Source organism: Pygocentrus nattereri, chromosome 16 (genome assembly GCF_015220715.1).
Source record: "Pygocentrus nattereri isolate fPygNat1 chromosome 16, fPygNat1.pri, whole genome shotgun sequence".
Lineage (NCBI taxonomy): Eukaryota > Metazoa > Chordata > Actinopteri > Characiformes > Serrasalmidae > Pygocentrus > Pygocentrus nattereri.
The window spans coordinates 17663993-17687333 of NC_051226.1; the positions used below are offsets into that span (position 1 = coordinate 17663993).

The following is a 23341-nucleotide window of genomic DNA, read 5'->3' on the forward strand; positions in this document are numbered from 1 at the left end:
CATGTGTTTTTCAAATAATAAGGACTTTCTCACTTTGAACATTTGATATATTGTCTTTGTACTATTTTCAATTAAATATAGGGTTTAAATGATTTCCTCATTATTGCATTCTGTTTTTTATTTATACAGGCTTTAAACATCCAGCTTGACGTTTAGAAAAAAATAGAGAGAAACGATGACAGTAGTAGATAATTCACTCCCATCCTCACAACACACACCCTTCACCAAGTTGAATAGTATTTCACACCCATAAATGATATATAAAAGAAAAAGCAGACACAGTAGATAGTACATCTTTCTTTTTCATTTTATTTTACTTTGTCATTGATGTATTGTATAGTGTATGTATCGACCTGCTATTAAAATAGGTCAATTTTGTATGTGTAAATATTCCCAGATGCAGCTGGAGCTTTGCCTTTACCCCAAAATACTAAAAAAATCGAATAATAAATAAGGAAGAAGAGCCTGAGCCATTTTATCTCGCGCTGCTTGTAGCCCTCCTGTTTTCATACGTCGCTCCAGCTGGTGGCGCTGTGCTCACTTCATGATCTCCAACGTCCCGCAACGCACAACCAGAAGAAACCCGGAGCCGCAAAACCCGTTCAGTGTCGCGTGAATATGAGCAAGCGCTGCTGCTTCTCCCTCGGTCAGCAGCGTCCGCAGCAGCCGCGCTCATCTGCCGCTCGTCTCACCCTCGCTAGCTAATCACGACATGGATGTCACTGAAGTGATTTGCTCCTGCTCTTTTGGGTAAGAATCTCTGGCTACAGTTAAGAGCAGCAGACTAAAACAGTGTAGTGCCCTAGTAGACTGACCGGCTGTACTGCCGCATGACCGGTAACGTTATTTGGCCTGGCCAGTCAATGAGTAGACTCAGCTAACGCCTATGAGCCACTGACAGGGCTGATCCGCTCACACGTTCTCTGCTGCATGCCTCGTATGTGTTTTCGGAGACCGTTAAATATAACAATGGCAGAACCGTATTAGCTAAGGATGCTGGTTAGCTAGCACAGCTGGAGTCAGACCGTCCAGATGTGCCCTGTGTTGTTGTCGTATGAAACCTTTTAACAAGGCTTTTAGCCACTGCTCTGTTCTCTCATGGAGTGACCATACAGGATTTTCCCTTTTCCCTTTAATACAATACAATACTATATCGTTCAATATAATGCAATACAATACAATAAATAAATAATTAAGGTGCATTAATGGGTCGTTGACCTTACAAAACTATTAAAGTTTTTGTAAATCTAATATTTAAAACGGGGCTTGTGGTTGAATAAGGTTCTAATAGACTATAAATGATTGTTAGTTAGAGACCAGCGGCCTCTAACGTGTCATTTTCTTCTTTTTAATGGGCAGGAAGGGGCGTGAGAGCCTCCTGTTGTAGCTGGCTCTGTGTGGACACGACCGCCACCGTGGAAGAAAACAGCAGCTCTTGGCGGCAGGCCTACGCAAACTCGGGCTACAGCCCCCCTCCAACATCACCTGAACACTTGTGCAAGGCCTGCGGAGGCCAGTTTGACACCGCAAGGAGGGTAAGACATGCACAGATCTGGTCCTGCGTTGGTCATTTAGTGTGATGTTCCATCTGGTTTTCAGACCAAACCTGAGTGTGGAAACGCAGGAATCACTGCATTGCAGATAGCCTTAGAGCAGTTCTAGATATTGACCAAGATTATAGCTGCTCCGCTGACGGTTCAACATACAAGGGCAGCATTTGTGAATGGCAGAGGATGGCAATTGCTTTAGATGTCCAAAACTATCCAGATACCCTTTTTAATTGTTTAAATCAGCTTTCAATCAACCTTAATCTTAAGGTGCACCCATTGCTGACACAATTACGCACACACAGCTTGCATAATCTCCAGTAAAAAAGCATTGCCAATAGAATAGGATGATGTGGAACAGCTGCACATAAGCCTATGGACACCCTGACCAGTCTTCGGCTAGAGGAGTAAAACGCCCCCCAGCAGCGAACTGTGGAGCAGTGTTCTCTGGATGAAGTGATGAAGCACCATCCAATACCTTTGGGATAAATTGATGTGGTGTTTGTGATCTAGAACTACTCATCCAACATCAGTACCTGATCTCATTAATGCTCTTGTGGCTGAATGCAATCAAATCCTCACAGCAGTGATCCAATATCTAGAGTAAAGCCTCTCAAAAGACTATTACTACAGCAAATGGGGACAAATTCTCTATTAGTAGCTTTGATTTCAGAAGAAATGTTGGGTGAACATGTGTCCACAAACTTTTGGACATTTAGTGGATGTGCCACACATCCATTAAAGGAGATCTAGGATCAGATTTCCTGTGCTCTAACAATTAGGCTGGTTCTAAATGTACGACACTCTGTGGTGGTTGCTATGGAACCATGTGGGTATGTTGTATTGATGAATGAAGTGATGCTGGTAGACCAGTGAGATTACCTGAAGCTAAATTGATTACTAAATTTCTGTCAGCATATTGGCAGGATAAGACCACTCACACCCTTTCTATTCCATAGAATGTGTGCGTGGACTGCAGGAAGCAGTTCTGTGGCCGCTGCTGGGTGCAGCCAGAGCTCAGGCTGTGCCACACCTGCCAGCGCTTCCACGGTACGCACTTTGAGCGGAGCGAGCTGATGCGGCTGAAGGTCAAGGAGCTGCGTGACTATCTCCACCTGCACGAGATCCCCACGCAGACATGTCGCGAGAAGGAGGAACTGGTGGAGCTGGTGCTGGGTCAACACACCCCCAGCAGCAGCAGCAGCAGCAGCAGCAGCAGCAACAACTCTGTCCCCCACCCAGCAGCACTGGACCCTCCACAACCACCCACACCTCCCTCCCAATCAGCTGAGGAACCTGAAGAGTTTACAGAGGAGGAGGAGGAGGAGGGTGAGGATGAGGAAGAAGAGGATGATGACGACGAGGTACAGAGTTTACGTGTCCATAAGTATTTGAGTGTCATAAGAATCGCAAATAAAATTGATTTATATATAAATTAGTAGATTGAGTCCATTTCACTATTTTGACTCTAATTCTCAGTGCTGCAGCCTGCCCTCATGTGTTTCTCATTACTAATGTTTAGTATTGTTTTGCCTTTTAAATTTGAAACAAGAGTTGAATCCCTTAAAACTGCAGTATGTAAGATTTTTCTGTTAAAACTGAAAGAAGTAGTGTTGCTCAGAAAGCATGCTAAAATAGGAATTTAAAGCGAACGGTTGGATTTTACAAGAGTTACTCGTACCACGTCATACATCTTTATGTATTAACATCACGTGCACAAGCTCAAAAAAATGGTCTGCTTTGATGTTTTGGTATAAAATGCAAAATCAACATCATTCTGATAAAGATATGGTGACGGTAGTGGTCAGTTTACATTTTGTAATTTCTTTTTTTTTTATTTCTAATCAGTGCACTCCATAATATTTGTGATATTGTGACAAACTGTGTGTTTGTGTTTGATTCAGTCCACAGATAGTGAGGAGACACTGGTGCACAGCCGTCGGGCATCTCTGTCTGATCTGAGCAGTGTGCAGGACATTGAGGGCCTCAGTGTACGGCAGCTGAAGGAAATCCTGGCGCGGAACTTTGTGAACTACAAGGGCTGCTGTGAGAAGTGGGAGCTGATGGAAAGGGTCACACGGCTCTTTAATGACCAGAAAGACCTCCACAACCTGGGTGAGACAAAAGTACTTCTCACTACATTCTGTTGGTGTGTGCATTGTAGTATGCAGTAAAAGATTACCTGAGAGTTTTGTTCTTATTTATTCAGTATGGTCTTCTACTGGCATTTTGGTTTTCTAGACTGACTACTTAGTAGACCGCAATTCAGAAGAGATTTATGTTTCTTGTGTGGAAAGAAAACTGATAAATTCATTTACTATTATAACATTTTACTCATTTATTTTCAGTTTCAAACACTAACAAGGAAACAGGTACAGGTATGTATCGTTGCATGTGTAATCAATGTGTAATTTGTATATGTTTTATACATATATATATATATATATATATATAATGTGATCACCATATTTGAAGTACAAAGCATTCTGGACATTCATTTTAATATAGCAGAAGCTGTAACAAAAGGAAAGTTCAGAAATCTTTGTGTATCGATTGCATTCAAATCTGTCTGATGGAAAACAAACTTTGGTAAGACATTACCTGCTCTGTTTTTGGACTGAAATTAATTTGTGAGTTTCACAGTATCGCACATTTAAAAGTTGTTAAAGAGAGGTTTTCTTTGAAGAGTTTACTACAGGGGTGTCAAACTCATTTTAGGCTACAGGCCACATTACAGTCCAGTGTAAAGTTGGCAAGTGTTTAGACAAAAAAATTAGTAGGCTAATAACACATTAACAGTTTCTCATAAATGTTTTCTTTTTATAGTAATTTACCTGAAAGGTACATTCTGAGTGATCAAACAAATATCACCTACAAAGCAGATTAGACAGTCAGACTAAAGTAACAATGATTTGTGGTCAGTTATTTTGCATGTCAGTGTAAGTACGCTTTCCTGTCAAAGAAGACAGTTCATGTTCATGCTAAACAGCAAAATGCAGCAGACTGTTTGACAATAGGCAGCATTCTGGCTTGTAAAACTAAGTTTATTATCACTTTATTCTTGATTAAATATATTTATTTTAGAGTGAGATTTCAGCTTTATTTGTCATTATGGACACATCTGTTTTTCCTAGCTTCACAAGACACCTATAAAGATGCAAAGAGACAGCATATTAGAATTATTTTAAGCATGTGTCTGCCTCCAAATTGGTAATTGAGATCATCAGTTTCACCCTACTGAACGTTGATGTATGTAATTGTATAGGATAGTATAGTATTTTACTGTAGTAGTGTACTGAAGTACGTCTTCCTGTTTGTGTAGCGGAGCCAGCCGAGCCCAGTGGGCAGGAGGAGAACCTGTGTAAGATCTGCATGGACTCGCCCATCGACTGTGTGCTGCTGGAATGTGGCCATATGGTCACTTGCAGCAAGTGTGGCAAGCGCATGAGTGAGTGTCCAATCTGCAGACAGTACGTGGTGCGTGCAGTGCATGTCTTCAGATCTTGATGAAGAGCCACGAAGACCCAGAGCGCCTGCAGACCGCACACAACACTCTGCCCACTATCTGTGTGAGGAATCCTGAGAGTTTTGAGGGTTCGGTCTCTGTTTGGTTTGATTGTGCTCCTTTTTGTACCTGCACAGAAATTTGTTGTTGGTATTATGTTTTTTTTTCCGTTTACTCCAGAGATTAAGTTCTCTTACTGTTACAGCAGCTGGCGAGGATTCAGGTGTGTACATTTTGATTATTTAAGTTACATGTTTTCTCATTGCTGTCAGCTTTGTGATGGCTTGTTGTAGTTGGACAATGACAGGTTGAGTGCAGGGTAAGGATATTGGCTCCGTGTGCATATGTATCATTTCTGTAATACTGTGTTTGGTACACTGTGCTTTACCAGTTGATCAGCAACTTATTAGTGTCATCGCTATGGCGTGACTACAGCTTTGCAAAAGCAGATGAAAAGCTAGTCTGTAGTCTTTATGTGCATTTCTGTGATCAGGTGCTACTTTCGAGTTTCTGTCTATTCCCAAAACAGAAGACATGGGCCTTATCTCTTCTGGTTCATCTCTTTGTGCTCCTGATGCATTTGCAAAAAGTGCTAGGTGGTGCTTAGATCAGTCACAAGATGGCAAAAGGAGGAAAGCCAAGCTCATAAGAGTCTGGCTTGAGTAAGGGAGCTGTTATCTCCATTGCTTTCACATTGCTTCTTATACACAGCTGACAGTTCAGATAAGCTGATGGTTTCTGGATGGTTCCATGGTCTTCCCTCAAATCTGCTCAGCTGTAACACTAGCCTTGTCTGTGTTAGCTACAAGGTGCTCTTATTACTGCCCACAAATCCACTTAGTGCTCTAGAGTGGAGTGCTTTTTAACTCACTTGGTAGACACATTAAACCAATGTAAACCAGTGTATTTTAGGGCTTACCTAGAGTGAAACATGTTTATAGATACAATTGTAAATAATCTGTTTTGAGTGAATTGCAAACAATTTTTTGATTTTTGGTTCATAGACAGCTCATGACAATGGGTAACGCAACCTCATCATTAAGTGATCTGTTTTTGTTTGTTTATTGTCTGGATGCTTTTTATTTCTAGATTATGAATGTATCATATGGATGGCTGGGTCTTAAAATGTTTCTGGGCGGATGATGCTTGTCTCCGAGCCATGGCCTGCTAGAAGCTAATGTAGTTTGTTTTTAATGGCATATCTTCTTCCACTGTAGGATTTAGAGACCTATCCTCCATCTTTAATGGAGCTTTGTTTTTGATTAGATTAGCAGAGAAACAATATTCATTGACTGTACATGATACAGTAAGTACAAGTATTTTAATTTATTTCTTTAAGTTACTTAGTTACCCTGGCCTGTTTTGGCGGAAAGGCTCCGGAAAAAAAAAACCTAATTTACACAATTTGCCACTTACTCCAGATATAGTTAATCAACTGAGACATTTGTTTGGTGTACAAATTTTGCTTCTTTAGTGCTGAATCTACAAGACTAATGTTGCTAACAAATACTGGAGGTCAGTAGTCACCCAAAGTGTTTTCTGCCAACACATCCTGAAAACATCTCTTAAGCGGCTCAAACCAGAGCCAGGTCTTTAAGTATGTGCAGTCAGTTGGTGATGTTTAGGACACAGATTGACTTACTGTGAACTACAAAAATGAAACTTCATCATGTAATTGAACTCAGCAGGCATCTTCAAAATCTTCAACAGAAAATAGAATCAACAGACATCACCATGCAATCTAGAGTCCATATATCTGTGTACAGTCTGCGGAGGAGTCGGGTTTTGATACAGTCTCTGTTGTCTAAAAAGGCTGATTGCAGCGTTCTGTGAAGTTTTGTTCATTTTTGTAGTTTACAGTAAGTCGTACTGTATCCTAAACCACGTTACCAAGTCTGCACACCCTTAATACAGAATATGGATGTGATTCGAGGCGGTTGAGAGAAGTTCTGGGGACGTATTTATACTGAAAATATTTAGGTGACTATTGACTTCTAGTGCTTGCTAGCAATGTTAGTCTTGTCGCTCAAGCACTAAAATAAAAAAGCAAAAGTTGGACATCACACATGTCCTGGCTGACCAGCTACCTCTGGTTTAAGCGGAAAATGGTGTAAATTTCACTGTTTGCCAAATCTTTCTTTTAGTGCCACATTGTGCATTATTAGAGGAGGGTAGGATTTGACACTTATGTTTTTGTTCATATGCATATAAAAAGTCTTTAACAGTTAATAGTCTGTTAGTGGTTAATGAGTAAATGTGAGATTACATGGCAAGGTTATACTCTGTGCATTATCAATAATAGTGCAATTAACTATTGATGAAATTAAAGTGTGTGCAAAATAAAAGCCACTTTTTTTTCCTTTTGCCTAAATCAAATAGATGCCCAAAAAAACGTGTATGTGCCAAGTTGAGTTGTTCTCTTCTTCGGTAGTTTGTGTTTGTGCCTGAAGACGTAAGCGTAAACTATTGTGAATTTGAATATAAACCAAATCAAACTGTGTGAAGTAACACAACAGCTGTTCATGCAAGGTAAAATGTTATAGTATATGGGAAATCACAAAACTATATTGTATTTGGACTGATTTGTATTCACAGTCTTAGAAAACACTATATCTGTGTAGAATGCAATGATGACAAATCCTTAGACGAAGAAAAAAAAACCTGCTGTTTTAGTGAAGCATTATATTGGACGTGTATCCGAAAATAATCCCATATGATATAAACCTATAATATTAAACTACAAATAAGAGCTCTGCATGCATTCGCTGACAAAGGATATGTGGTATACTGAAAAGTATTCGGGACTATTTTGGATCTTGTTTATGTTGCGTTTTGATTCTAATTATACATTTATTTGTCCTTATGTGTTTTTGTCACAAAAAAAACTGTGAAATTGTTTCATAATATTGACACTAATCTCAGATCAACTGACACTGGTTAAGTTGGTTGTCTTGGATGTTTGCTATACATTTACCATATAACTCGCATGTGTAATCGACAGTGTTGTCTTGAATTGACAAAGCAGTGAGCCGACTGCTAAACGCTGATCTTATTCTAAAGACTACAAAGCTTCTGGGGTTTATAATTATGGAAAAGTATATATTTTTAAGATTTTGTTACTAGAAACTGTTGTTCTTGTGCAAATATTTGGTTTGACAGTTTTGTAACAATAAACTACCCTCTATCAGTCATTGGTGAATGTGCTGTGTGTAGTTGTAGCTGGCGGCCAGCAGAGGGAGACAAAGACTCACAGTCAGGAGTTACTCTGCGCAAACTATCTAACTTACTTTCTCACGGGTGAGTTTTATGTCCTCAGGATATGACTGCGTTAGTGCTTGTTCGAACTTGTCTCTTTTCTTTATGAATTAGGCTATATGTTGCGTAAACATATGTAATGCGAAGATATTTCCATCACAAGTGCATATCCCCACGTACTGTTTCTGGTAACCATAGAAACGGGAGCACTAAGACTGAGAAAGGCTCCGAGATTTGTTTTGGGGAAAATGCACTTTGTTGCTGAGAGAACGGGAATTTTGAGCCAAGCTGTAATTTCCATCATCTTCCAGAGAGTAAATTAACACCCGGTGAGTTACTAGAAGTACAGACAGTTACGGCTAAGCATCTACTTTGATTAAAAATGACTGCTGAGTCAGTAACTGGTTGTGTTCGGCTTCTTAACTAGTTAGTTAGCTAGCTATGCTAACGGTAACCAGATATTTTCAACGAGTTGCTAGTTAGCTAACTAGTTTTGGTTCACGTAATTTCGTTAGCGTTGGCAGTTAACCTAGATAACCTACGTTAGATTTATATTTCATTGTATTGTTCCTTTAGATGCGTCTGACTTCACAAATGCTCACACCTCAAACTTCAATTAAATATGTTAAAAGCCTTAAATTTTAAGGAGTGAGTCAGTTCTCTCTTGACTACCTAGCTAGCTAACGTTGGCTCATTCAGCAAAACGGTAAGTTATCCTACCATTAACGCTGCTTATAACGCGTTCTAGTGTTAATTCGGTGGTTTCTCCTTCTCACTGACTGGTTAGCGTATTAAATAGCTAGGCAAGGTGGACAAGGCTCATGCGCAAATGAGACGAGCATTTGATTGTATTCATGCTGCATACTTTGCAGGCCGGTGAGATGCCTCGCTCCTCGGCTGTGGATGGATCTGTAAGTATCTTTCATTTCTTTTCCTTATCAGCTCTTTAAGACCGTCGCTTCTTTTTATATGTCTGTCTATTTGAGTTAACAGACACGTTGACTGACAAATTATGCGAGTTTGCAATTTCTTTATAAAAACACAGTCTAGCTAGCTATACATAAAGGTGTGGATGTAAAAAAAAGTCCATTTGTTTCTCTGCTTACTTTGTTAGTCTCTTTTACCGTTTTTCATTGATGGCTAAAGGAGCACTCCAGAGGAGATATTTGGGTGGTGGATCATTCTCAGCGCTGCAGTGATACTGACGTGGTGGTGGCGTGTTAGTGTGTGTTACGCTGGTATGAGTTGATTCAGGCGCAGCTCTGTTGGAGTTTGTAAACACCTCAGTATCACTTGCTGGACTGAAAATATTCCACCAACCAAAAAACAACTGGCAACAGTGCTGTGTCTGATCCACTCAGACCAGCGCAACACACAGTAACACACCACCACAACATCAGTGTTACTGTAGTGCTGAGAACAATCCACCACTCAAATAGTACCTGCTCTGTGAGGATCCATGGGGGTCCTAACTACTGAAGAACATGGTAAAAGGGGGGTAACAATGTATGCAGAGAAACAGATGGACTAGTCTGTAACTGTAGAACTACAAAGTGCACCTATATAGTAAGTGGAGCTGATCAAATGGACAATGAGTGTAGAAACAAGGAGGTGGTCTTAATGTTATGCATGATTGGTGTGTATATCACTAATACATGCATACTATTTGTTAGCAATATATGTTACAAAGCTGTGTAACTGTGCTGTTTGGAGACAACAATGTAATCTATTTAGACTAAAAAGACTAGGAATGACATTTTACTCTCTGTGCATGATTTGTAAGATGAGGGTATTAGCGGCTTATTGAAACTATGTTGTCTTGGACAAGTTCTGTTTTGTTGAGCTACAAATACCTGATCTGATCATGAAAACACAAACAAATAGAGTACTAAAAACAAGGAGGGTCATGTTTTAGATTATTCAAATGCAACAGAAACACTTTTAAAAGGGTTTTAAAAGGGCAGATTTGATTTCTTAGTGCTGCTGATTTTGGTCAGAAATACATTATATAGTGCAGTCAGGGCTGAATCAGGAAGTTCTGACAGGAAGGATGTGGTCTGGTGGCACAGTACACAAAGCAGCCATACACAGAACTGCATACTATTTACTAGTCCTTACTGTTGGGTGCTGTGAAAAAGGGTACATTTAAGCTGTCATGGTTGTGTTACCTTTAACACCGGGTAACTCCCACGTTCTGATGTACTCTAACAACAGAATATACCATATCAGATCATAGAAATTACAGTTCATGTCTGTGAATCTTTTGCATATCACTGAGTGAGGAAAACCTCTTAGAATTTATGATTTTTGGGTAACATATGGAGTGAAGAGCATCAGCTCCTGACTGAAATACAGTGTAACATCTCTGAAGATAAAACGACTACAGAGAATCCCTCTTGGCAATAACTTGTTCTCTTTCTGAAAAGGAGCCCATGCACAGCATCCTGATTTGTAGTTAGATGGCTTCTGTATGGAGTCTCTATCGAAGTCATTACTGCTTGCATTACTGGCATGTGCTCATAAAAAATTAGCAACACTTTCGCAACACTAGAAGATTGATGGGCATCTCTAATTGTCCTCTGCTTTCTTCTTTTTGTAAGTTTTTTTTTGCCTCGTTCATCCAGTTGCAGTATAGCTGAACCTTTTGGAAAGTACTCATTACTCAGTGATGTGGCTTTGATTTTAGCATTTAGCATCTTTTTTTTTATTCAAATAAATTGTTAACATATATTTGCTTTTGGTTTATCATATATAAGCTGTTATACACTATATACCCAAATGTATCCAGACACCACTTATAATTAGTGAATTCAGCTACTTTAAGGTGGCCCCATTGGTATTCAGTTAATACAGGTACACACTTAAAACATGGTTCTTCAAGAGCTATTTAGTAAAGAAAAGGTAGCAAAGGTTCTATATAGACCTCTAAACACTCAGCGAACCCTATGATGTGAACTTCTTTAAAATGATGGGTACAATGTCAAGCATGCAACAATAGTATAAGCCTTTTGGGTGCTATATAGAACCCTTTTTAAAAAGGTTCTATATAGAATCATATACAACACATTCTCCATCGGTCTGAACGCTTTCATGATGCCAAGAACCCTTTAATTGTGCAAAGGGTTCTTTAAGTGGTCATGGTTCTATACAGAACCATTCATTATCTTTACCAAGTAGCCCTTGAAGAACCACCTTTTTAAGAGTGTGTTCAGAGCATTGCTAATAGAGTGGAATGCTGTGACACAGCTGCACTTGAGTCTTATCACTATGCCTAATGCCAAGCATCAGCTACACTTATGAAAAGGGAATGGTTTTTCAAGGGTTCTTTAGTAAAAACAGCGGTTCTCTATAGAGCCATGAATAGTCCATAAACAGATGTTTTTGCCTGGTGAAATGGTTCTTCGGATTGATGGAGAATGTGTTGTATATGATTCTTTATGGAACCTTTTAGAGTTCTTGTATTTTTACAAGCTTAAGATCCTAACAAGAGAAGAACCCTTTTCCCAAAGGTTCTGTATAGAGTCGCATACAACACCTTGTCCGTGAGTGTGAAGAGCCATTTCGCCACGTCCATAACGGAGAAAGTAATGGCGCAGTGATGTGGGTTTTCTTCTAGAGAGTTCTGGTAGCTCATTAGAGTTTCTCAGACTGTAGTTTTAGTTTCTGGAACAGGTGTTTTTACAGTATAGCAGAGAACAGCGTATGGTGCAGGTTTGTCATAAATTGGCTCTTGTTATGTCGCGTTACAGCGCCATGATTAATCCGGCTAGTGTAAGCGGGGCCGTAGCCATAGCGACCGCGGAGTGGCCGTGTGCGGAGCATGCGCAGTACGTCAGCGCTAACCCAGTCCACCTCGTATCCTGTTTCTTAACGAGAGCTAACGGTGGCTGCACATATGGCCATCGCACGGCCTCGGGGCTTTTCTGTGTAGTTTCTTTGTTTGCTGACTCTGCACCGATGCGCGTTTAAAACGGCCTCGGTGAATAAGGAGGCTAACGTTTTGCCTGTTCGCCTCCATGAGAAGGCAGAAGAATGATCGCATCCTTATCCAGAGGAAATGTGCTGGACGTGCTGCAGGAGGGCTTCAATGAGGTAACACGACCAATGAAATCCAACCAAAACTTTACGTTAGGGGTTGTATCCGCATTCCGTCCTTCGTAAATTTATTTTGTCCTGTATTGTTTAAACTGAGGGCTGCGTAAAAGTAGCTTTTCTGGATTGAGCTGCTGTTTATTCTAGCAGAAATGCAGCTGCCCCCTGCAAGTTTGTCTTGAGAGTGAGATGAACTAGCAGACGTGTCTGAATTAAGTGGGACTGAGGCGCGGTGAATGACATGGTGGTTTCGGCAGTTGCCAGCCTTGTGTTAAAAGTCTTCAGTCCTCGCTGAAGCATTTTTTCTTCTTACTGTCAGACAAGTGCGAATTACCCCAGTAACCTTAACTAACTTTTTAACGTGCAGGCTACAAGGAGCAACATTGTCCCTTAGCCAACAATACTGACCAGTGGAACTGCCCACTGGATGATCATGAATACCTTGTGATTGTAAGACATGAAAAAGTAGGTTTGTAAGTTGGTATGTTGAAAGGTTTTACTCGTCCTGAATAAAAGAGCACCAAAACAAAAGCCTATGTTTTATGTGGCATTTGGCCTTCTAAGCATTAATTGCTACAGAAATCTTTAATTATCATTTTTAAACATTATCTCATTGACAGAGTCTGAGGTACTGTTAAGTACAAGATATGCTACAGGGCCATATCCAGTCTCATAATGCAACACCTGTTAGACTGTTACTTGTAGCAGCTGCCACTGCATTTAACCATAAAGAAGCCCTGTCTTCAATGCCATGTGGCATTTGTTATGATCCTCAGCTGCTATGGGGCCTTCACGCACTAGTGGTGCTTTATCTACTGCTGCAGGATGGAGTGACCCGGACAGCGCCGCAGTGGTGTGCTCGGTCGGCTTGGTCTCTGTGGGAACAAACCACTAGCAAATATTTTCGGCTGGTTGCACTGAGCTAGCGCGGCATTCCAGCCATACAGCATGGTCAGCAGCTTACACAGCCTCACTGCTGAATGCTCCCTGTGTTAGGCATCCTTTCTTGGGAAGGCACCATTCTGGACCACTTTGAGCTTCTAGCGAGACAGATATGTTCCAGACAGGGCTTCCATTGTTTAAGGCAGCCCAGTGTAGGCCAAATATGTACACTGTTTTTAGAGGCTGATTCAATTTGCTGAGTGGCACTAAAATTTCTTTTTTGTTTACATGAAAAACCCCAAATGAGGAAAAAGTTGTGCCGTGCCAGCTTTTTTCAAGTTGGCGTGGTTTCTCCTTTACCAATGTGCTACATATTCAGTCACAGTTTCATTTGTTCTTCAGTTATGGACATGTACAGTGAAGAATGTTCTGGGTCAGATGATGCAAACTAACATATAGTTTCCACTGTTAAACTGTCTCAGTTTAGACTTCATACCCGTTCATTTATGTTAAACTGTTCTGCCCAAGTGATGTCATATATTTATCATTAGGTTAAGATTTGTTCACCTGCCTTGTTTAAGAAAAATCACATGAGAATTGTATTATTTGAAGATATATTAGTGAGCATCTGGGGTTTTGAAGTTTTTTGACAAAGATATCAGCATACATGTAGAACAGCAACCAGCATAAAAATGTTTTGTTTAAATGCATGACATTTGTAAAAAAAAAAAAAAAAGGCAGACTCTTTTAAATTATATATTTGTGCCTGAATGCATGATGTCCAAAAAGCAGTGATGAGTCGTCATATTTCTACAGTGTTATGTTCAGTGGTTGGCACATGTCATGCTTTAATGTGACAATTAACTAGATGATTTTTTTACAACAAATTTACAGTGAAATGTAAAGATTTCTATGCATAATTCTAACTGTGGTTTTATTTTGGATTGCAAACATCTGTTTGACTGCCAGTGAAACAGAGTACCAATAATAATAGTAGTTAGCTATTACCAGTTAGTTAAGACTTACTGGTCTTGATAATAAGGAATTTAACTTGATTTATGTAATTCTTTTTGATTTAAGCAATGTATTGGATGGCATCTCCTTGGATTCCCCTTGTCAAATTGAGTCCTGCTCATGCCACACAGTTTTCTAGCAGTTACAGCTCAAACTGACACACTTAAGTCCAGTTTCTCCTAAAGCTTTGTAGTATTAATGTGGAATTCCACCAGTTTTTTCCTGTTCATGTCCTGCATAATCCAATTAAAAGCTTAAGATGTAAAATGCAGTCATTCAAAGTGGTTTGATGTGAAATGCTCCGCTGAAGAATAACTTGCCGTAGTCATCACAATCAGAATTGTTTACAGTAGTGGTGATAGGAACCAGACATCTGAAGAGTTTAATATCTTTAAAAGCTACATCAAAGAATGTTATTACATGAAATGGCTACAAGATACATGCAGAGTGTTGTAAGACAAAATTCCCCATAGAAATCTTTTTTTTCTTTCAGATTTACCTCTATTATAATATTATCAACGTTACATATAAAAATTCTGGTTTTGGATACTGGATAAAAAATCTAAATTTGTGGTGTAGAAATTGCAACCCCTGGTTCCAGTTACCACTATTTGAAAAAAAATTCCAAGTGTGTAAATTTCTTCTACAACGCAGCATTTCACAACAAACCTGTGAATTTGAATGGCATTGTTTACATCGAACCATGCAAACATTTTGGAAAATCAGTGGAATTCCCCTTTAAGATTGTCTTAACTGTTAGAAAGAGTTTACTGTGATGTTCATTTAACAATCTTTGGGCTAAGATGCTTTTTTTTTTAAACGGAGCACATGAATCTTAAGATTTTTTTTCAGAGATTACCTTAAGATCTCAGTATTTCTTATAACTCTTCACAACCTTAACATCAGTCTCTGTAGTCTTATATTTATCAAAACGACTGAGTGCAGAATTTCATTTCCTGGAAATATGACCATTGTAGCTTATGCCATGTAATGTTACTTAAAAAAAAAATTTAATTTTTGTGCATTGAACCCTATTAACCATAACATATGACAGAAATAACATTTAACTATATATGGCAACGGTAATCATTCTCTCAAGGAAAATAATTTGGGTCTGAAAGGCTTAGTTGGTGGTAGTTAAGCAGAGTGTTTTCAAAAGAGAAGCATATGCTGCTCAGTTGTGTTTGAGGGTTTCTCCTGCATGGTATTCTTCAGTAGGACTTTTGAAAAACAGCTTTAGTTGACTGTATTATTTTGCCAGGAGGCAGAACTCTGCAGCAATCCTTAGTGAGGCACCACATCCCTGAATGTGCAGGGCTGCATTCTCTGTGCATCCCTACATGTACTGGCTGTAGGGAAATAGAAGCTAAGCCTTCATGTTGTGGTGAGGCCGAAAACTGCAAGTCACACTAATCCTGTCTGTTGAACCCGGGCATCACAGACCAGGCCGAGTGAATGGGGAGGGATTTGTCCTGTCAGAGGATGTGAGTCTTGAGCTCTGAGAGATAAAGCTTGTTTGACAATTGGCATTTCAGCAGGCAACATGGAAGAGGCACCCAGTGTACCCTTCATCAGTGTGCCTGTGTGAATGAAAAGGCTTTCATCAAAGTTGACATGACATGTTAATTTCACTTTTCTTGTATTTGCATTTTTTTCTGGGTTGTTTTATATAGAATGATAAAGAAGACACTGAAAAGTAAATATTGTGATTACAGTACCTCCATTCATTTCACTGTATAATGACAAATAAATGCACAGCACAGAGAAAATATAGACCAGTTAGCTTTGTTGCAGCAACATTCTCTGTCGATGCTTTTTCTGTATTTTGTTTATTTTAGTATTTATTCAGAGGTGAAAGATGGATTTAATGTTACTTTAACTGAGCTCAGTGCTGTGATTTCATTGCTGTTGTAATGTGGATGCATTTGTGCAGATATTGTTACGTTATTCAGCATTGCATTTTCAGCAACAGCTGGCGGCATATGTTTCCTGGGTCAATGCCCAGTTGAAGAAGAAGCCTGGTGTGAACCTCGTGAGTGACCTCCGGCAGGACCTTAGAGATGGTGTGGTGTTGACCCACCTTATTGAGATAGTGGGTAAGGCAGCAAAGTGACAAACATCAGAACATTGCCATGATGCTTGTATCAAGCTTTTCTCTGATTTGATCTGATTTTGAGTACCTTTACAATACAAAGGTCAAAGACCATACTTTACTATTTTTTTCAACAATTAAATATAATATTAAATATAATATCAAACTTTTCAGTATTTAGTCTACTGTTTGTTCTTTGCAAGATACTTGATGATGTGGCATAACTTATTGTGGACTTGCATAGATTGGTTCCAACCCCAACTTAACACACCTTCTACTGTTATTGAGTTTCTAGACCTTGATTAGGTGCATCAGGTTGGCAGATTAGGATTGGAGCTAAACTCTGCAGGAGGGCATCTCTCCAGAAGCAGCCTTAGAGATGACTTTGGTTAGGCAATAGAATAAAACATAGTCAAATAAAAACTGTGATATAGCACAATATAAACTACTGTTATTCAGTCCTCTGTTTAGCTGTAGTGTTCTCGGATTCTGTTCTTACTTGCAAAAAATATCTTTGCTATAAACACTACAAAACTAATTTTATGTGTAGGCTTACATAGCCCATTATATGACTTTCATCTTTTTGTATGGTAGCTGGTGAACTGCTTGAGGGTATTCACTACTCACCAAGGGACAACCAAGAGAAGAAAGAGAATGTGGAGAAAGTTCTGCAGTTTGTATCATCCAAGCGGATACGCATGCCCCAGACCTCTGCCAGAGGTAAGTAACTCAGCAGGTGCCAATTAGGTTTATTTGTATAGACACCTACTGTGGCCTTTTCCCGAGTATGTCTCTCTATATCCTCCTTCTCTCTTTATCTCTCCCTATTCATAGACATTGTGGAAGGGAACCTCAAATCTGCCATGAGGCTCATCTTGGCACTGGCAGCACATTTTAAGCCATCTGCCTCAGCCAATAATAGAGCAGGCCTTGGTTTGGGTAGGAGCTCTGCAGGGTCTTTGGCCAATCACAGGCCTCATTCCACTATGGCCATGGCTCAGAACGCAGCAGCAGCTCTGGCAGCGGCCAGACATGATGCCTCCCGCTCAGGCCGTAGTGTCCTCCACCTCAGACAAGACTGGCACAGGTCAGCTTTTCTTTTTGCACCTCATTTAGATATTTTTGTCTTGCTGTATTGTAAACAGATCCAATACAAATACATGATTATAACACCAGTTCATTCATTTATTGTTTACATCATGGTAGCATTATTTTGTTATATATTTATTCTTCACATATAAATCATTTTCAATTTGAATGTAAATGATAAAGGTCGTGCTCTCAGAGTACAGTCTTATACTGCAGCTAGGAATAGTTTCAGACTGCATAAAAGTGAATATAACATGAGATAGATATATTTCCATGAGGTGATGCATTATAATTTGCAAAACTGAAAAAAAAACCTCAAAGTAATTTGATTAGTTGAGCTTTATCAAATTCCATCATGCCCCAGTCATGCCTTCACAGGCTTGATGAAAGGACTAGATAATAAGTAGATAATAAGATTTTCACACACTGTAACACCATTTTTGTAACTGTGTCACAGGATGCTTATTCTTTACACAGGCTTGTGTAAAGAGGAGAGCATGTGAGGACTGAGGAGATCTGTTACTTAAGACCTGCTCTGTTTTAACTGGATTAAGAGGATAGGAGCTGTGCTCCCCCTCTCACTTTAAGAGGATTCTTTGGTTTTGCTTGCTATGTAGAATGTTGCCCTCTTCTTGTTGTCTGTATGTACTGCAGCTCAGTTTTTAAAGGGTAAATGGGGAAAAAGCCACAAATCTACACACACACTTCATTCAAAACCATGATGTGCATCTCTGTCATTTATGGAAATAGCTGTGACACATTGTGGTAGATTTTTTTTTGTTGTTGTTCTTGAAGACATACGCTTGCATAGATAACAGTTTGAGCTGAAACCATTTAAATAATAGTTTGCTTTATTTTAGATGAAGCAGTTCTGTAGATGAAGTCGTTTTTTAGCCCTGGGATAAAATGACTGAAATATGGTCTTCTAAACCCTCTCTGAGTTTACTTTAAACCACTGCTGATTTAAAGAAACTTCCAAGCAGATCTTCATTCCCTGTTTCTCCTTCAGCCGAAGCTCCAGTGGTGATGAGGAGATCGAGAACCCATGCTGGAGTGTGCGTGCCTTGGTACAGCAGTATGAGGGACAGAAAGGAACATCTGAGGAAGACCCAGAGTTGGAACCCCCTAGGTGAGACCAAGGCACCCTAATGGAAATGCCTAATGTGGTATAAGAGTGCATAGCTGTTGCCCTGTAAAATTTAAAGCTCTGGGAAACAAGCATGCTGTTTGCCATGTAGATGTTATGAATTAGACAATAATGGTGTGCTCAGTGGTTGTAGATTGTCTAGTTAAACATTTGGTTTATTATTCCAGGCATAAACCATTGTTGCTGTTTTAACTCCCAACAACAGCATTTGGAGAGCCATGGTGCGCAGAAAGCTCTGTGAAGAACGTAAACATAAAAGCAAAATGACGGGAATGGAAATATAAGTCCCATTCGTGTTATGTTGCTATTTTATGTGTGAATTTCTGTGCTTTTCTCCTTTTCCCGTTTCAACATGCTGTGGACTTGGGCTGAATGGGTCGATTTTCATTGTTTAGAAATTGAGGTTCAGACCAAATTTTTGTTTCGTTTGACCAAGAAGACCACAGTATCTGCCTTTTCTGGCTTTGGGTTTGGCCTCTGATCATAGCATGCCAAACTGACAGTAAGTTGTGGTTGTGATGTCACAACACATGGACATTTGATTGTCTCTGATTGGTCTTATCTACCGGCATTTCACAAGCCCTGTGTTCTTAAGTTCAGTATCACCTGTTTAACGTAAGATGTTCTTGATAATGTACGCACTTTTTCAAGGGATCTTTTTGCATGCAAAAATGGTTCTTCAGATTGATGGAGAATGTATTGTATATGGTCTTATGTAGCACCTTTTTGGAAAGGGTTCTATATAACACCAAAAAGGTTCTTCTGTTGTTACAAGCTTGACACCGTACCAGTAGACAAACCCATTTTGGTGCTATAAAGAGCCATATTGTTCTTTCAGCGCTCATGGTTCTATATAGAATAGTTGTCTTTAATAAGGAAATATCTTTAAGATCATAGGCTATAATTAAAAAAAATTTGCAGCTCTTGCGACTTGAAAATTGCACTTTTAAATTGCGATTTGGGTATAAAAAGTCTTTCAGCCCTTTTGTGGAGCAGTTTTATATTGTGATCCCAAACTTCAGCATGTTGGAACCTGTCCAGTTGTTTTGGAGCAGTAGTTGCTCAGGTGCTCCATCATCCAGGCACGAGCTGAGCAGCTGCTCTGGGGCTGTAGGCCCTGTCCTCAGGCCTGTCCATCAGGCTTGTTGGCACAGCTGGCTCTCTCTCACCCACTGGGAACAATAGGGACTTTCTGTTCACTCCCCTGGAGTCATCCAGCCTCGCTCTGCACATTGTCAGTCCGTCTCAGAGCCTCTCTTGTTTGGATTAAAGTTCCAACACATCCTGCAGCACCTTATCACAAGCGCTTCATTCTCCTCGCTGCTTTTATGAGCATTGCCTAGGATGGATGACGGGCAAGAGGGTGCCTCCTGAGGGCTTGGTGCTGTTTGTTTTGCTAATGTGGGATGTTGCTGGGATATTGTGCCCATTGATGCCCTCTGAGGCGCCAGCATGCCTTATCATGCTTTCAGATATTGTTTTGCTACTGATAACAAGGAAATGTGTGACTCTGCATTTATATTAGCCTTTTGCATGCTGTGCTGTTAAAATGAGTCCAAGCGATGTGGATCTCATTTGTTCCACTAAGTGTCCATTAGTTAGCTTTACCTTCTTTCAGAATTTGGGCTGATTTGGAATGTTGAAGCCGCTCTCACTCATTAGCCCTGGGTCGATAATTGATAATATAATGGAAATTTGTGCTGATATTATGTAAATAGTCATTCTTTCTCTTTCATATGATTTAATTATTTCTCCTTTATTTAATCAGGCTAAATCATTCTAACCTATGATTAGTATAGAAGTGGATTCCATAAAAAACAGAGGCTATACAAACAGAATTATCAACAACACACACAGACTTTGAATGCCACTTGAAAAGATTACAATGTACATTTTCTGTCTGGCAAAGAATGTTGGGGAATATGCAAATAAAAAAATGAAACTCCAGTACATTAGATACTCTCCAGTTGTGTGTGTTAGTGCGTCATGGGAGTTATTTTGCTTTTTTCCTTTGTCCCCATTGTTGCCATTAAGTACCTTTTGTTATTGTTCATCACACTATAGTTTAAATATCAAATTGTCACATGAATTAGGGGACATCTGCAAAACAGTACTAACCGTGTGGAAAGCTATTCGAAAGTATAATCTGTGAGGACAGCTGGAGGTTATGTAAACACACACTGAACAAGAAATGATAACTTGACAGAAATGGGTTTGGTCAGCAAGAGCACAGCTGAGGATGGATGTCGATAACCAAAGCCTTGTCAAGTACTTTTACAGGAACAGTGCCCCCTCTTGACCAATAACAGTACACTCCAACTTAGCACAAGAGAGTTGGATTCAGTCTAAAATAAGAAATACCAAATACCAAAGAAATGGCACAGTGTTCTTATCTAATTGATTTGCTTTGACCAGTGCAGTTATTTATTTCAGAAAATTCTCTGCTTGGATCCTAAGAGATCTTTTATTGAATGCTTCTGCTAAAGTGATAAAAATATGGCATGGCCTCCAGTAAGCTGTGCTAGCAAAGCTGTCTGAGTGTTCTCAGTTCCTCTGCTTCTTCTTGCCTTTCCAAATTACACATTCCCTCAACCTTCGATCCCACTTACCCCAGCCAGTGATCCTCTACAGAGACCAGGCTGGGGGGCCTTGAGAGAGAGAGAGAGAGAGAGAGAGAGAGAGAGAGAGAAGAGGTGGAGGGAGGAGTTTAGAAAGAGGGGGAGGGAAAAGAGAGGAGGGCTGAGCCATGTCTGACACATCTGTTAGAAAAAGGAGCGAGAAAGAAAGAGAGAGTTTGAGTGCAAGCGAAAGAAAAACAGGAGCAACCTGGCTGTGTTTTTTTCAGCAACTGAGAGCTTTATGGGTCTGGCTGCAAATAGCAGTTAACATGAATGGGGAGTAGTCTGAGAGGAGAAGACTCACAGACAGACTGCCAAGGAGAAAGAGAGAGAGAGAGAGGCAGGATACAGCTGCCGTAGCGACAGAGCAGTGCCTCTCTCCTCTGTAATTGAAGCGGGGGGTGAAAACAGGATTTCCATATGTGCCACGTCGGGAGCAGCTGAAGAGTGGATCACACTCTGAAAGGTTTTTTAACTGACCACATGCTGGACAGAAGCAGATTTAGCTTTGGCATATTTGTTTTAAAGGGTCTACTCGGAGCACCAAGGTTAGGATGGTAGTTTGTATGTTGTCAAGTTGTCAGTGGACAGTTTAGGAAGTTTCGGCTACTGTCTCCCTCTGTTTTATGCCAGTCTGGGGATTTATCAGTGAACCCAGACAAGTGTTTCTGTTTGTGTGCAAGATGCTGGTGAGCGGCTTTCAAGCCCTTGTTATATGGATGAACAGAAGCAGTGCAGTGGGCTAGCAACGTAAAGCCAACATGGGAGCTAAACAAATAAAATGGTAAGACTTCATTGACAGCATGTTTCCGTGTTTAAATTGTAAATTATCATTTAGAACTCTTGGGAAATTATTATGTGCATGCCAGATTCTAATATGTAGTTTAGATTGTTAATTAACAGAGCATTTTCTTCTAAATTTGATCATGTAGTTGCTTCTCTGGTCTTTTACTGAGGGCTGAGTGCTTTGTTGTGTGGGAGAAAGTTCCCTGTACCGTGTCCCACTTCTGATTGTCAGCATAATTAGTACAAAAGAATGCTGTGGATGTCTCTGACAGCATGTGGCCCAGAGGACCAGGGCTGTGTTTTAGAAAGCTATATTTGATTTGACATTGCCTCACTTTGCTGAAGCTCTTGAAAATAAGCAGCCATTCTGCTTGAGTAGAATGTCACATGGAACTGCAGTTTGATTTAAGTGCCGAGTTTGACAGTGCAGTGCATTGTCAGCACAGTGCAGTGTTGTTTCATGTGACGTCAGGCACAGGTGGAGTCTGTAGTTTAGACCTGTGTATGGGTTTAACTGTATAGATGAATAAGGTTGTACTCATTGGTGTGTGTTGTTTGCTATAAACTAGGGGCGCTAGATAAATCATGTTTCTATCCGTACCACAATGTGAATTTACAATTTGTGGGTTGAGAGTTCTATTGCTTTTATACAACAGTTAAATGAATAAGAAATATAAGAATAATATAATAATAAGTAAGAAATTAATAAATTGGGCTGTGAATGTGGCACTTAATGTTTTAATGTCAGATATTCTTTCTGGCAAATTATAGTTCTTTAACAAGCAGCTTGTTGCTATGACCCCAATTCCAAAGTTGGGACGTTGTGTAAAACATAAATAAAAACAGAATACAGTGATTTGCAAATCCTTTTCAACCTATATTCAACTGAATACACTACAAAGACAAGATATTTAATGTTCAAATAGATAAACTTTATTGTTTTTTGCAAATATTCACTCATTTTGAATTTGATGCCTGCAACACGTTCCAAAGAAGTTGGGACAGGGGCATGTTCACCACTGTGTTACATCACCTTTCCTTTTAACTTAAATAAAGTTTAAGTTAAATAAACCTTAAGTAAGCATTTGGGAACTGCGAACACTAATTGTTGAAGCTTTGTACGTGGAATTCTTTCCCATTCTTGCTTGATGTACAACTTCAGTTGCTTAACAGTCCGGGGGCTCCATTGTCGTATTTTGCGCTTCATAATGCGCCACACATTTTCAATGGGAGACAGGTCTGGACTGCAGGCAGGCCAGTCTAGTACCTGCCCTCTTTTACTACGAAGCCATGCTGTTGTAACACGTGCAGAAT

General features: G+C 39.9%; 2 protein-coding genes across 3 annotated transcripts in view; both read left to right on the forward strand.

Annotated features, from left to right (window-relative positions):
* Positions 1-830: 830 nt before the first annotated feature.
* Positions 831-8243, forward strand: zgc:171740 (uncharacterized protein LOC795694 homolog). The gene is made up of 6 exons (XM_017698484.2): positions 831-837; positions 1360-1535; positions 2507-2911; positions 3452-3662; positions 3896-3925; positions 4870-8243. Exons 1-6 carry the CDS (start codon positions 831-833, stop codon positions 5052-5054), a joined length of 1014 nt encoding a protein of 337 aa, XP_017553973.1. The 3' UTR covers positions 5055-8243.
* Positions 8244-8384: 141 nt separating this feature from the next.
* Positions 8385-23341, forward strand: part of dixdc1b (DIX domain containing 1b) — a 32315-nt gene continuing 17358 nt past the window's right edge. Inside the window, exons 1-6 of one of the 2 annotated variants that reach the window (XM_017698563.2) lie at positions 8385-8636; positions 9180-9218; positions 16262-16391; positions 16982-17107; positions 17222-17474; positions 18486-18605. In XM_017698563.2, the coding sequence (XP_017554052.1) occupies positions 9189-9218; positions 16262-16391; positions 16982-17107; positions 17222-17474; positions 18486-18605 (659 nt within the window). In that variant the 5' untranslated portion in view covers positions 8385-8636; positions 9180-9188. Of the gene's footprint in view, positions 8637-9179; positions 9219-12161; positions 12400-16261; positions 16392-16981; positions 17108-17221; positions 17475-18485; positions 18606-23341 lie in introns of those variants that run through there. The other variant, XM_017698562.2, reaches the window with a different exon arrangement.

Bases quoted from the DNA above. Each gene is read 5' to 3' on its own strand.
- zgc:171740 (XM_017698484.2), top strand. The intron at 1,536-2,506 runs GTAAGACATGCA...TCTATTCCATAG, and splicing joins AGTTTGACACCGCAAGGAGG to AATGTGTGCGTGGACTGCAG. The intron at 2,912-3,451 runs GTACAGAGTTTA...TGTTTGATTCAG, and splicing joins AAGAGGATGATGACGACGAG to TCCACAGATAGTGAGGAGAC.